The sequence below is a fragment of the Meles meles genome, chromosome 9 (assembly GCF_922984935.1).
Source record: "Meles meles chromosome 9, mMelMel3.1 paternal haplotype, whole genome shotgun sequence".
Lineage (NCBI taxonomy): Eukaryota > Metazoa > Chordata > Mammalia > Carnivora > Mustelidae > Meles > Meles meles.
This window is the reverse complement of record NC_060074.1, coordinates 42,667,760-42,682,578: the sequence shown is the minus strand read 5'-3', so window position 1 is coordinate 42,682,578 and position 14,819 is coordinate 42,667,760. Positions and strand designations below refer to the sequence as shown.

At 56.1% G+C, this 14,819-nt stretch overlaps 1 protein-coding gene across 4 annotated transcripts in view; it reads right to left on the bottom strand.

Moving 5' to 3' along the window:
• Positions 1-301: 301 nt before the first annotated feature.
• Positions 302-14,819, bottom strand: part of SH3BP4 (SH3 domain binding protein 4) — an 83,887-nt gene continuing 69,369 nt past the window's right edge. For all 4 annotated transcript variants that reach the window (XM_046019244.1, XM_046019243.1, XM_046019242.1 and 1 more), the window contains 3 exons: positions 12,219-14,575; positions 4,780-4,968; positions 302-3,842 (listed from right to left, as the gene is read on the bottom strand). In XM_046019244.1, coding sequence (XP_045875200.1) covers positions 3,618-3,842; positions 4,780-4,968; positions 12,219-14,575 — 2,771 coding nt within the window. In that variant the 3' untranslated portion in view covers positions 302-3,617. The remainder of the gene's footprint in view (positions 3,843-4,779; positions 4,969-12,218; positions 14,576-14,819) is intronic.

Genomic DNA, 14,819 nt, shown 5'->3' with positions numbered 1-14,819 from the left:
GCAAAATTGGGGCTAAGTGCAAATATTTTAAATACTTGAGGTATTTCAGGGAAATGGACATGAAATTGTAAGATTGTAAAATTGTTTAACTACTGCGCACACATGTTCCAGCAGAGGCCTGTGAGGGGAAGAGGGACAACCCTGCCGGCTGGTCCCCCAGCTCCCTGGAGCCCAGCGGTCGGAGGCACTGCCCGCTCGCTCCTGGGCACCTGCTTCTCAGGCAATGGCCTGTGTGCTATTGGGTTTCTCTCCGCTGATGCGGCAGGAAGGCACGGCTGGGGGTGGACGGAGCTCACACTAGCCACTGCACCAGCTGGGCCTGTTTGCCGCCCCCCTCTCCCAGCTGCATCCCTCCTCTTTGAAACCAAGGTTATCACGAAGATGAATTGGAGCAAACCTTTCATAGACCGCAGGTGTGATGCAAAGCCTGGGCACTTGGTGACACTCTCTTTTCCCCTGAATTCAGGTTACTGTTTCAGATGATGCCATTTCAATCTATTTTACATAAAATTGAATTTTATTACAGCATAAATCATGGACCAAACTGACAGCATTTCCCTCATGGCCAGAAATGAGCTATTAGGGAAATTAATCGCTTTTGGTGTACACTTGAGTTCCATCCCTGCCATGTTCTCCCCTTTAAACACTTCCCAAACTGCTGGGTCTGATGCCCCCATCGCTGGCCAAATAGGTCTTACACTGGTTGTAAACCCAGTACGAAGCCTCTCCTACGCCCCCTGATAGCCAAGCTATCCGCGTCGAGGGACCATTTCTATCAGTCACAGTCAATTCCCTCCCACAATACATTCGTGGCACCAGGCTCGGGGGGTTCAATAACGCGTTCAGATGCTCCATGACCTCAAGGAGCTCAGTGTGGCTGATGGAGAAGAAAGGAGACGTGCTCTAGCATGGGGGAACAGCTCAAAGGCAAGGAGGTAGGACTGTGGGGGATGGTCCAGGGAGCAGCTCTGCTGCTGAACGTTCAAGGGAGGCGCAGCCAAGCCTGAGCGTGGGCCGGGAGCAGACCGTACAGCAGGAAGCAGGAGCAGAGTGGCCAGGTGGCGGGAAGGGTGTTGAGTAATAGTAAGGAGAGCAAAAGGAGAGAAGGCAGAGACTGAGGTCCTGTTGTGGCAGTAGAAATGCACGGGAGACTACAGGGTGCTGGGATCTGGTGACCACTCGTGGGGAAGGCTGTCCCAGGACCAAGTCTGGGCTTGGCTGCCAAACCAGGTGACAAAGGGTGTGGGGAGCTTGGTGATCACAAGCGATTTGGCTCCTGCCCCATGTGACATGACTGTATGACAGTCAAGTGAGGACCGAGGCAGGAATTTATTATGGACAAAACTGTTTTCTTCTTGGGAGAAAAAAAAAAAAAAATTTAACCAAATCCTTTTCCTGAATATTTGGTCTTCAAAAACACCTGCCAACACCATAATTTTATATGCAAATGACTATTACTTTGAATATCAGAATTAACATTAATAAAGAACTGAAGATTTTTTTTTCTTTTTAAGTAGGGTCCATGCCCAGCAGGGAGCCCAACTCCGGGCCTGAACTCATGACTATGAGATAGATCTAGACCTGAGCTAAAGTCAAGAGTTGGATGCTTAACTGACTGAGTCACCCAGGCGTCTGGAGAACTAGAGATTTTTAACCAAGCTTCTTGGACCAGACTACAGAATATTCGGTAAAAATATAAAAGTCATCTGCTGAACCAAGGTCATACTGTCCTCAAGGGACGGCTCTTTGGGAAGGGAGCGGTTACGCACAGATGCTTTCACTAGGTTTTACTGTTTTATTTAAAGTTGGGTTGTGTACAGAAACACACACACACACACACACACACTTCATAGGTTAAAATATCCAAATAAAATTTACTGCAACTTTTGTAGAATTTACTTTGTGCTACAAGACATGTTGCATAGGAAACTATTTAAAGCCCCTGAGGAAAAATACCCACGGTTTAAGGTGCGACTGGTTTTGCTTCTTCTTTGGGGAGAAGGCAAGAGATACCTCTGAAAGAATGATGGTGGAAGAGAAGCGGAATTTATGGTGACTTCGTGGGATGATTGGGGAATCGCGTGTCCTGGTTCTTGCAGCATAAAAAAACTTAGTGTTTTTTCTATGTGTTCCTAGCCGGCTGATCTTCAGGATCTTCAGCCCAATAGGGATCACCCACTGATTACACTAGGTAATTAACATAACACGTCTCAAGACAGCAGATTCAGAGAATGAGGTCCAGGAATCCCAAGTGGCCCACCATCACACCATATAAGCAGGCTGCGTGTCCTAGCACATACCCGGAGTCAACACTCTCGATCTGCCAGGTAGTTCCTCCATCCTGCCCTGTCCCCCGCTCCCAACCTGCCACCACCACAGCGCGATGGCGGAGCCCAGCACCGTGTGCCCATGCACACCCACACTGATCGGCAATGGTAAAGGGCATCAGTGCAGCGCTCTGAGTCCCTGACTTTCAATGGGAAACAGTTTCCTTTCTGGAAAACGTTCATCCTGCTCGGAGCCTGTTAATCTTTCTCTTGGACAGAAAAAAGACGGTGTCCCCTGTGTTATTTCCTAGGCCACAGGGGTGTGCCAGGAAGGAACAGGGGCTGACTTTGTAATGAATTAAGTAGAGCTGGCTAGTGGCAGCCGGTCCCTCTGGGCACACGCTGGCACAGGGCTCCCCTCCCCCGCCCCCAGGGAGAAACAGGACAGCGGTGGCTGATGGTTGTGGGGCCGACAGCTGCGGGAACCACCGCACAGCAAATGGCACCATTTTCTTGAGTGACTGCACTCAGGTGGGGGCCAGGACGAACACCAGCTCCCAGCTGCCTTCTAATCTCATGGGTACCTGCTGGCTCGGGTCCCACTCAAGCTCGAAGAAGGTCTGCTGATCATTTACTGTTAACATGAGGCAAAGGGGACAGAAGAGAATCAAGTCGAGGGGGGACAGCAGGACCTAGGACACTCTCGGAAAGGATGGGCAAGCGCCGGACTCATCTACTGAAAACCACGTTCCTATTTGATTTACCCTTTTTTACAAGTAGAGAGCAAAAGGTGTCCAACACTTGAACAAGCATCTCTCCGCGTGCTAAGTGTTGAAATGCAAAGCGTGGCTGGGAATCACAAATGCCCCCAGTGACCTTTAAATACATATATACATCTGCGACATAATTTAAAAAAGGTCTTTTTAGAACATAAAAACCTCAACAGCATCCTCTCCTATTAAGGTGTATGTGTGTGGTTTTTTTTTTAAACCTTTATGGTCCATTAAAAAAATGAGATACCACCTTTCTCATCTGCCTCCCCCTAAACTTTAAAAAAAGGAATTTTCAATTTAAATTTACACCTAACAAGTAGAAAGCTATGTGATTGGCAATGACCTGCAGTAGAAATTCCCTTCAGGCCCCCCCATCCGACCCCCACCAGCGATGGAGAAGGGCGGTGGAGCATTGCTGTGTGCTTGGTCCTTGGGTGTGGGCCCAGCCTTAGAGGGATCCCAGATGTGTCTGAGCAGCTGGCCCTTCCTCCCTCCCCAGCTCCACATGACGGCGTGGGCATCCAGGACAGACTGACGGTGCAGGGCCCAGAGGAGCAGTGGGTGTGAGGGAACCCACTCAAATCACAAAGTCATCGTGGTCCACGGGACTGAAGGCAGCTGCTCTCAGAATGTCCAGGGAGTTCACCAGGATCAGAGTCCCGGTGAGGTGTTTCCAGCGCTTGGTGATGGGGTTTTTCATCTTGTCCAGACCTATGTGAAGCTCCTGGATGACGTCCCGGTAACTGTCCCCGATCTGGTGGCTCCAGGTTAATAAAAAGTCATAGGCGGGTTTCCACATGGCCTGGATGGTGGAGTCGTCCAAGATAAAAGAAGGGAGGGGGGAGAGAAGATGAGTGGACAGTAAGAGATTTGACCCTATTCTTCAATCCTATTATTTTTTTTTAACATTTTATTTATTTGACAGCGAGAAATCACAACTAGGCAGAGAGGCAGGCAGAGAGAGAGGAGGAAGCAGGCTCCCTGCGGAGCAGAGAGCCCGATGTGGGGCTCGATCCCAGGACCCTGGGATCATGACCCGAGCCGAAGGCAGAGGCTTTAACCCACTGAGCCAACCAGGCGCCCCTTCAATCCTATTATTTCATCCTATTATTATTCTACCCTATTATGCAGTTCCTTAGCTCATTATTTATGCTTCCCCCCTGGAGAGAGAGACAAACCCACAGAAACAGGAGGAACAGACCCTGTCCAGAGCCAGCACATTTCCGAGGGAAGGTGTTTTGTGCAAGAGCATGTACGTAGTAGCAAAGGGCATCTGAGCAAGCAGGAAAGACTCTCTCCTTAAATCCCTGCAGCACTTTCCAGGTGGGCCATTTCTTTAGAAATTCACTGTGTGAATAAAGGACTCCCTTGTTCTGGGATTTCCTCCTTCCTATGTCTCCTGGCCTGAACCCACTTTCCAGAAGCTTAAAGTAACCTCCGCCACCAAGTGAGACTACAAAGAACCTCTGAGCAGGAACGCAAGTTTCACAACATACCAGGTGTTTAGCCAACACAGACCTGGCCAGAGACCAGGCAGAAGTGGCCACAAAGGGCTCCATTCATACGCTGCTCCGTCAGACGGAAGGTCCCTGAAGATCGGGACACGCAGCCAAGTCCTGGGAAGGAGGACACTCACCCCGCTCAGGGAGAGCCTACCCTTCTCACGTCCACTCACTCGTCCCCATCCACATGCTGTCCAGCAGACAGAGCTATGAGTGCATGTCCTCGCCTAGGCTCACCTCGCTATCCACGACCCCGTTCCTGTCCCGGTGCGGAGACTCGTACGCATCCATCTGCTGCTTGGACACCTTGGCGAGCTTCTCGGCCAGCTCCCTCCAGCGCTGCGCCACCTCGACCGCCGTGGTCAGGAGCACGAAGTCCTGGATGAGTCTGACCACCAGGCCCTGGCAGTCCATTTTCAGTAAGGCCTGAGGAGGAAGGAGCAGAGCATGGGGCAGGTCAGAGGGCAGGCTCCGGTTTCAAGCGGGGGCAATGAGCTCTTTCCCCCGAAGGTTCTAAGACCTAGAAAGTGCCCTCTGAACTCCGGCATGGCCGACACCCACAGGATAGAAGGAAAGCAATGAGTTTTGCAGGGTGGCCTGAGTTTGACAGCACTCGCCCCGCAAAGTCACATCCACCTGGAAACTCAGACTGTGTTTGGAAACACGGTCTTTGTAGATGCCACTTGTTAACACCAGGTTACGGTGGATTAAGGCAGCCCTTGTCCAATAACTGGTTGTCTTTATAAGGAGAAAGACAGAGACGTGTAAGGCTGGAGGACGGTCGTAGGAACTAGGGGCCAGAAGCGAGGCCTGGACCAGACGGTCCCTCCGAGCTCTAGGAGGAAGCAGGCCTGCCAACACGCCTCTGTTGTCCTGGGCCACCCTGTCTGTGACGCGTTGTCTCGGCAGCCCCAGGATGCTGACCCATGGGGTGAGGGCAGATGCGGGCTGCTGGCCCTGTTTCTGCTCCCTCGGAGCAGCTGGACACAGTGATGCTTCACTGAGACGGACCGGACACCTGGGGCTCAGGGGACGGACCAGGAGCTAGGCTGGGGGAACGTGCTGTGGGCATCGGCTGGACACAGACATCTGGGCTGTCAGGTTTTAGGGCAAAGTGAAGACCCCAGGTGGAAGGGTAGGAGGAAGGTGAGGAGAATGGAGAGGCCCGAGGCTGAATCCGAGGGACCACCATCAGAACACTTTCTGGAATCAACAGGATCGCTCCCTTTGCCAAAACTGAAAGAACTTTCTAGTGTGTCTTTAGGACAGGAGTCACCAACTGTCGAGAGAATCCGGAGGGAAACAAATGCTTGCCACCCTGGGAAGGAGGGAGGCAAGGGGATGGAGCCCGGCCCAAATCTCCACCTGGCCCCAAGCTTCCCCCCAGGAAAGGGGCCAGATCATGCAAGCTTCCAATGCAGCGCTCAACGGTCCAATGTCTTCTGCGAGACCCAGGGCAGGGGTCTTAAAGAAACAAAACCAAATCAGCCAGCACAAACCAGCAGGCCCCGGGTCTGCCCACCGTGAGGTGCAGAAGGACCTCAGAGGCCCCCTGGAGACAGTTTCCCAGGCCCTCGGACAGGAGAGCCTCAGCCTGGAGAGGCTAGAAGCAGAACAAGTCACCCGGTGTTCTTTCTGTCCTTCTGGGCTCTGTCTGGGCACCTGCTGTTGTCGTTCCAAAACTCCAAGAGCACATGCTGGGAACAACCAGCCCAGCAGCCCCGTCCTGAATGAGCCGGACACACAGCTCCTGTGAGAACTTCGTCCACTGTTCTGCGAAGATGGCGGGCGGCCCTGATTGAGTGCAGCTACCGTCTGCTGGGTCCCTGACAGAGACGGAGTGTCCCCATCTACGTTTCATGTTGATACTGGGGAGCTTAGCAAGATGGAAGAATGGTGACTTTTCTGGCAATGCGTTCTGGTCAAATGCATGAGCTGCACGCCCCAGCCTGGCAACCTCTGCAGTTTGCAGCAGGGGTGATGGGTCCCTCTGGTGGCGGCTAGCTGGAACTGCGGTGGGCTGGAAGGGGGCGTGAGGGTCCCGTGGTCCTGTTCGGGTTGGTTCTGTTGTGCTCTGGAATAAGCCAAGAGGACCGAGCTCCTACGGTGAGCTGGGCAGGGGCTCATCCACTCCTCAGAACACCCATGAGGCAGGTGCCGGGCTCACCCCAGTTTGCAGACAAAGCCCAGGGAGTGAGTGACAGGAGAGGCCAGACACCTGCAGGTGGCCTGTCCAGGGTCCCTGAGGGGACAGGGGTGGAGGCAGGCCTTTGCCCAAACTCTGCAGGCACTCACTCACTCCTCGACATCAGGGATGGAACCAAAGAAAACATGAGTCTGGACTATGGACTTCTCAACTCTATATATTCCAGAAAAGGATCCTTTTTTTCTGAATTTTGAGGCATTCAAGTGATGTTGTTTAAAAAAAAAAATCGATGTTTAGTAGATCCGTGCTTCAGAGGATCTAAACACATGCACGTCCCCGTGTGTGGCAGGGGGACATGCAATACCCTGGTCGGACTCTGGATTTAAATTGGTGCCGTGTGGTGAGGCTGAGCCCCAAAGGCGCTGAGGCAGGCGGGTCCCCTTCCCTACAGGGCAGACGGTCAGTCCCTCTACGTTGGCACTCGGCTTTTCCCCGTGGCTTCCCAGCTCTGGAGGTGGCCTCCTTTTCTAGGAATCAACGTGCCAGAGTCATGCTTCCTACTGGGGTCACCCCTGGCGGGAGTGATGACAATGGCTGTCCCCTGGGCCATGGGCGAGGACCGGGGCTCCACTGTGAGGAGCAGGATGAACGCAAGGATGGAGGTGCCTTCATTTACTAATGTCAGCTCTGCTCACACTTGGATGAGCCAGTGCAGGCTTCAACGGCCCCAGCGCAGCCACACCACCACCCACGGGGCATTTAGGCATTTTTTTTAAGGGCATACATACTGTGGGTGCTGCCGGGTCCTAGCCATGGAAAGCATCCAGCAGGAGGCTCGGGCTCCTTTCCCTGTAGCTTCCTCTTTAATTTTCACACACACACACAAACGCCCACAGGTAATCCCAGAAAATGCCATTCGAAACGAGACGGACCCTGGCAGCAATCCCACGAACGAACGGGAATTTGAGACAGGTGACCAAACCTGTTCGACCCAGCGCTAGACAGGGCAGAGGTTTCGGATCTGCGGGCCCTGCAGTCTCTGTCACAAGCCCCTGCATCGGCCGGGGGGGGGGGGGGGAAGGGGGTGGTTTGAAGCAGCACAGACGGTGTGGGAAGCAGCAGGCACGGCTCAGTCCGGTGTGACCTCACTTACGAAAGCAGGTGGCCAGGAGCCAGTCCACCAGGCCCCGTTTTAGGAATTACTCTTATGAAAAGACAATGAGGTATCCTTTTGGTTTTGCTGTATGGTCATCCCACCCATGCTTCTGTTCCCAAGACATGCAAACATCAGAAGAACCCCAGGAACCCTCTGCAGGCGCGGTGGTTAGCTAACTGCCCTCTGTCTGGGGGGATCAGGGGCTTTTCGCCTGACTCTTGGAGAATTATTCTACACCATCCTCTCCAGCCGCACCCCACCCCCCGAATCTCCCAGTTCACCCCTCATTTCCATCAGCTTGGGCTTTATTCCGCTCTTGGAAACAGCTGCCTTTCCCTTGATGTGTGCCCTAGAGGAACCTTCTCTTTCTCAGAGAACCTTCTCCAAAGAGTCCGCCCCTGGACTCAGATGCCCAGCGGCTCCAGCCCCAGCCCTGAGCGCCCACCGCCGCCCCCTCGGCAGGCCCGCCCACGCCCCTGACTGCTCCCTCCCTGCCCTCTCCGACTGCCCCTCCCTCCCCACCCAGCCCTTCCTTCAGTGCCGTCATAGTTCTTGGTACAAACACACACAAGCACGTGTTTGGCACCAGATGCAGCAGAAGACGCGGTCAAGAACTTCACCGTGCCAAGAGCAAAGAACAGGCTCTGCTTTCTCCCCTTCGTGAAGAAAACAAAAGTCCCAACGGGGGGAGCCCAAGGTTGGCAAATGGGAGGAGGGGTCTCGGGACAGTCCATCCACGCAGTAACAGCACCTGCCACCCGCTTCCTGTCACTCCCAGCTGTGCACTCCCCAGCGACAAAACCATTTTCCATTCAAGACCAAACAAAACCTGGGATGAGCCAAGACAGCTGTGCAAACACAGGCCCCTGAAGCTCTTAAGGTCCAAGAAAACACTGCTTCTCACCGATGACGCCATGAAAGAGTGGCCATGGGCCCCGGGGCCGACCTGCATGGGAGCGGGAAAAGCACACACTGCAGCCAGAAACGGAAGGCCTGATTGCATGGGGAGCCCCTCTGATGCCTGCGAAGTGTGAGAAGCGGACTGGAGGCTGAGTGGCCCAGGCAATCTCCGCACCGACCTGCAAGGGCGGCCCCGCCCGGCAGTCCTCGCTTCTGGCCGCACCTCTCACCGCTGATAAAAAGGAGCTGCCCATTCGTGTCCCCGAACACATGCAGATCTAGACACTAGTATCTAGAAAATGGGATCCTCCGCCCCCAGGCACCCTCCTGATGTTCTGCAGGAATGACATTTGGACCGGGTTCCCGGCGGGACGGGCAACTGCTTCTGAGGGGCTCAGGGGCTGTGGGGTGTGGCAAGGCGCAGGGACACGCCTGGATGCAGCTTGGCTCCCCTTCTCTTCTCCTAAACACTGTACCCCTTCTAGAGCAAAGCTCTAGTGCAATCCGGTGCAGGAGGCCTCACCCCCCACGTACCATCCCTCCGGGATCACTGTGTGGTCTCTGGTCAGCCCCCATCTCTGCTATCCCTGGCCCTGCTCACGCTGTGCCTTCAACCTGGCAGCCCGCCGCCTCGGCGAGTGGGCTTCTGCACCAGTACAAGCTCCCACCCTCGGGCCTGCCTGCCTTTTCCTGGTCTACACAGGGGGCTCCCGGCAAGCGTGTCCTGCACTCATGCTCATCACTCCACGCCTCGCTCACGTCAAGGACCCGTGCCCTTGGGAAGCCCAGCAGCCGGCGTCGCCCCTGCGCACACAGCAAGCAGCTGGGAAACACGTGCACGGCTGTCTGTGGCGGCTCTTCCTTGCTCTGTATCAGAAGCTTCCATCCCGTACCTTCCGCTCAGGGATCCTTGAGGACCCCTTCCTGACCTCTCCCCAACCCGCCGCCGCCGTCCTCCGGCACGGATGGTCACGGCTTCCACCACAAGGCAAGGGGACGGGCGTGGCGGCGGCATTCCCTGGCGGTGGTTGCACAGTCTGGGTGGGAAAGGGCAGGCAGGGGGCACATAAGGAAGTCCACGGGCTTATGCAAGACGCCCCTCAAAGCCATGCAATGACAGCAGGAGGGAAGGCACCCGGAGAACCAGAGCAGAAGAACGGTCTGACCACAGGACACGGCTCAGGTTCTCAGGGCCCAACGGGAGGGCCTTCATGCTTTCTTTAATTCCTCTAATGTCCGAGTCTTTCCGGTGCCTCTTTCTTGTGGCATTTATATCTGATGAGGTCAAGAGCAAGAACACGAACTCGAGGCAGCAAGGCCATCTGGGACTGGGGAAAGCACAGTGTAGACAGCGATCCAGGCCGATGAAGCGGGCGCGGGAAAGGTCTGAGGGCACGACCTGTGGGCTGGCAGCGGGGGATGTGAAGAGCCTCTGTCCGGAGTCCGCGGGGCAGAGTTCCAGGCTGAGGGAGCAGCGTGGGCACAGGCCCGACCCCCGTCAGATGGCGGGAGGACAGAACAATGTTGTTCTCCCTCCCCAGCTCCCTGCAAACCTACAATCCCAAACCTTCACCCCTTCCCGTGGGTTCACTGTTTCCAGACCAGGGAGTCCCATCTGAGCGGAAAACTGTGCCTGTGAGGGGCTGTGATGGCCGCAGGGTAGGCAGACCCCTTGAGGCTGCGGGAAGCCACCGCTCAGAGACTCAAGCGTGGCGAGAAATGGAACCTGGCTTCCAGCGACCCCTGAAACACACGGGGACAAATCAGCCTGTGATTTCTAGACGTTCGGCCAACATTTTAATCTACCCGCTCTCAGGATGGCAACAGATTTTAGTCCAGGAGATGAACGAGGGAAAACACTGCAAACCTCTGAGCAGACCCGACTAGGCCCAGGAGAGACCCCTATGCTTCAGGACAGGAGCCCAGGGACGGCCCCCAAAACGTGCTGTCAGAGAAAGCCCCCACACGGAAGAGAAAGCGCCACCACTTAAGTCTGGAAAGACCTGAAAGGAGATGAGGGAACGTGGGTAAGCAAAGGGCCTCCCTTGTCATCACTCCTCCCCAGCTGGGAAGGGCTGCTCCCACTGTCCCCTTCCCCACCTCCGGCCACTGGAGGTGAGGATGTCTTAGGCTGTAATGAAGGAGCCATCAGTGTTGTTTACGTTCATGAAAGCACCTGATTTTATAATCTACAGCGAACCGCAGTTCGAGGGCCTGGAGAGGGATGTGCACCCCTGCCCACTGCGCCTGGTCCATCCAAGGGGACACCAGCCTTGCTGGGCTTGCCACAGCTCAGGGGCCAGCAAGGGGAGGGGCCTCTTGCAGGGAGGGGGTGGGGATGCAGCCGGGCCTCTCCCCAGCCAGCAGTGGACTGTATCCCTTCTGGCTCCCAGCTCCCAGGACAGCCGACAGCTGCATGTGCCATGGACAGACCTCAGTGGCATGCCGACGTCAACACGGGCATGCTCGGACACACGCATACCCGGCTCATCCATTCCCACAGCTGCTCTTGCCGCATGGCGGTTGGGAGAGTACAGGTGGCAGACATTCTGAGGTGCTGAGACTCACGTCTTACAAAAGTCAGAAGGCAAAAAGAGTGTGTGGAGCCTGGAGGAGCAAGGAAGGAACGCCAATGACCAAATCACAAGGGTTTCTACAGGAAGAAGCCCAGGAACAGGTTGGGAAGATGGGGAAGGAGACAGAGGATGCTTCTGCCATGGAGAGAACGTCCACCAGATGCAAGAGGGTACTGTTAAGCTTCTGCAGGTCAATGCTCTATGACAGGCCATGAGAAGCACACAGTGGGGAGAGGGTGGCAGAGCCCAGGCTGTGGGAGGCCGTGGGGGACTTGAGCGAATGCTCTCCCCCTTGGCTAGAGGCCTGGGCGTGTCCTGTTAGGTATGACACCAACCTTGCCCTCTCCTAGTCTCGGGATTGCAATTCCCAGCCATGCCAGAGAAACAGAGGCCGTCCTCAATCCCTACTCACACACACAAAAAGGAAGCCGAGAAAGAAACGTGGAAACCTTGATAGGGAAACTCCTATCAAAGTAAAGCTAAACTTTGGGGCGGCAGTTCTGAAAACGTCAGAGTCCTAGATCCTGGTGGGAATCTGATGAAACACGATCTTCTCCCAAGACATCAAAACAGAGACAAACTGGAGTGAGAGTGTCCCCGTGCCCCCCACCCCCACCGGGCCCTGAGGGGTCCATTAGAGACCTCAAGGAGCTCTCGAATCCAGCAGGAAGCCACCTGAACGGTGCTCTCCGTGGTGGCTCTTGAGCTGTCTGGGGCTCCCCAAAGCCCCCAACAAACGCCCTCCAGGTGCACATGCACGCTTAAGCCCTGTGCATTCCAGAGAGCGAAGACGCACCTGGACGCTGGCCCGGTGATTCACCAAAGCCACGGCCCAGTGTGCAGGGAGAGGCACTGAGAGCGGACTGGGCCGCAGGCTCCCCGCTGACTGAGCACTCACCATCATGAGCTCCTTCTGGAAGGATTTGCGGTCTTTGTTCTCCGTGTTGTTACAGTCCTCCTTCAGCTTCTCCAGAACCGATGCCACACGCTCGGGCTCACTGTCCAGCTCCGCGCGGCAGAAGAAGCTGAGCGGCAGGTTCCCATAGCCCAGGGCGTCGGCGAAGGAGCGCCAGCTGCTTATGTTCTCCATGAGCAGGGTCCTGACGGAGGCGTAGATGTAGGTGAGGAACTTACACGGCCGCAGGATCTGCTCCAGCAGCACCGACGTGCTCAGCTCCGGCCCCGAGAGGAGGCTCGGTCTGGCCCTGCCCACCACCAGCACATTCTTGGCGTGCACCAGGCCGACCTTGCCCTGGTGATAGCCGATGTACCACTCCTTGGTCCACAGCTGCCCCTTCAGCCGGATCTTCTCCTCGCTGAGCAGGGCGATGGCGTCGCCCTTCTTGTACTCCAGCAGGTAGTGGTTCTTGCTCTGCCGCACCACGGTCTTCAGCAGTTTGCCGAACTTGAGGCTGGACACCGGGCGGTCCTGAAACGTAGGGTATTTGGTGGTGGCGGCGAACGGGGACAAGATGATTTTCCCGACCTCGTTCTTCTTGAGGAACCGCCTCTGCCCGGACGGCTTGATGGCACTTTTAGGGGGCGGTTGGGGGGTCTGGACGCAAAACTGGGTCAGGATGGCCTCCTGGTCGCCTTTCACCTGGACCCGCAGGGTGAAGTCGGACAGCTCGCCGGCGTTCTGGCAGGTGACGGGGAAGATGAGACGGCTCACCTTGCCCAGCTTCATCTGGAATCCCCTGACCACTCTGGCCTGCTCACTGCCCTTGACCTCGTAATTGGTCATGTTGGAAAACATGCAGACGTGCAGGTCCTGGGGCCTGGACAGGACGAACTGGTGTTTACCCCAGAGCTGCAGGGCCACGGGGGCAGGGCAGGGGGCCTGGCGAGTGACCTCACTGACCATCAGTGTCTTTGGGGCACAGTCATGCCCGAAAAGGGTCACCACGGTCTTGAAGGATGGGTGAATGTGTTTGGGGCCATACAGCCCCACGGTGATCTTTTTATTGATGAAGTCCCACACCGTGGAAGGGTAGAGAATGTTCGGGCCGTGGGCAACGATGGCCAGGTACATGCAGGGCTCCAGGTTGTCCAGCTGGACCTGGACCGTGTCTCCATAGCTGTAGGCGAGGGGGATGGGGACATAGGGCCCTTCCTTCAAGTCGCTCCGCAGGCACTGGAGGCCCACCGTGCTTTTGCTGAAAATGTCATTTTTCACCTCGGCCGACACTTTCATCTCCAGGATGATGTGGGTTCTCACCTCCAGGGTGCTCAGCTTCACCTCCAACACTGGGCTGACGCTGCTGCACCGGTCACTGTTGAGCTCCAGCGGGGGGTCCAGCAGCGCTTTCATGGCGATCTGTTGCGTCTCGCCAGGAGCCACGTGGCCTTCGGGCACGTGGATGCTGATGTTGGTGTCGGGCAGCTGCACGGCGCCCCCGGAGCTGTCCAGCTTGCACGCGATGCTTGTCTCCAGAGCCTGGGTCTGGCCCCAGCCGGGGCTCTGGCCCAGCAAGTCTAGATCGTGGCAGGAGCGGGCCAGCTTCCGGTGGCTCAGCCAGGCAGCTCGGAAGTCCTCCCGGCTCTGGAACTGCTCCGGGGCCGGGGACTTCAGGCCCGTAAAGAACCCCACTGAATCGGGAGCGTCCGACTTGGCCTGCAGGACCGACAGCTCCGACAGGCTGTAGGAGCGCTTGCTCCTGAAGAACGGGTTGTCCCGCTTGCCGGGCGCTTCTGCCTGGACGCGGTTCGCGGCCGGCAGCTCGTCGAAGATGTTCCCAGTGCTGTTGGTGGTGGCAGAGCTGGACTCCGTGAATGAGGACGCGCCTGGATCAAAAAGCAGCAGATCCACGGTGCTTCTGGGGGTCAGCCCGTCCACACTGGGCGTCGCCGGCACATTCCCATTCAGAAACGGGTTTGTCTGGACCCCATTCCAGAAAGGGTTATTACTGTAGGTTTTGCTGGACCCCTTGTCATCCGTCCACCCCCCGAGCAGGTCTAGCTCCTTGGCCACCTCGTCTGGGCTGTCTGGAAGATTGTCGATCACCCCGCTGTCGCTCAGAGTGGAGTTCCGGTAGTTTAGGGGTTGCACGTAGGAGGAGGGGATGTAGCCCATCTCCGTGGTGTTGTGAGCATACCACCACTCCCCGCCAGACGTGTCCAGGACATAGAGGTGGTCCCCCTTGGAGAACTTCAGGGTGGTGAAGTTGGTGGGGCAGTAGTCCTTGATTGCGATGACTTCCTTTGCGTTTCCAAAAGGTGTGGGATTGTCTACTAGCAAGGCACTGGGAGAAGGCACTGCGTAAAACACAAAGAGACAGGTGGTGAGGGTGAGGCCCATGGCCGTGCAGGGTACTGAGCAGAGTGACCCACTGCCTGTGGCCGGGGATGGGCAATGAAGAGCTTCCAAAGCAGCTCTCAGTGTTTGTGAGCAGGTGACACCCTCTGCCTTCAACACAGAACATGTGAGCGGGGTGGGGGAATGTTCCTTGACAAGCTGAACCCATCTCCACCAAACTAAGCCTTTTGAGGCCAGCCTCCT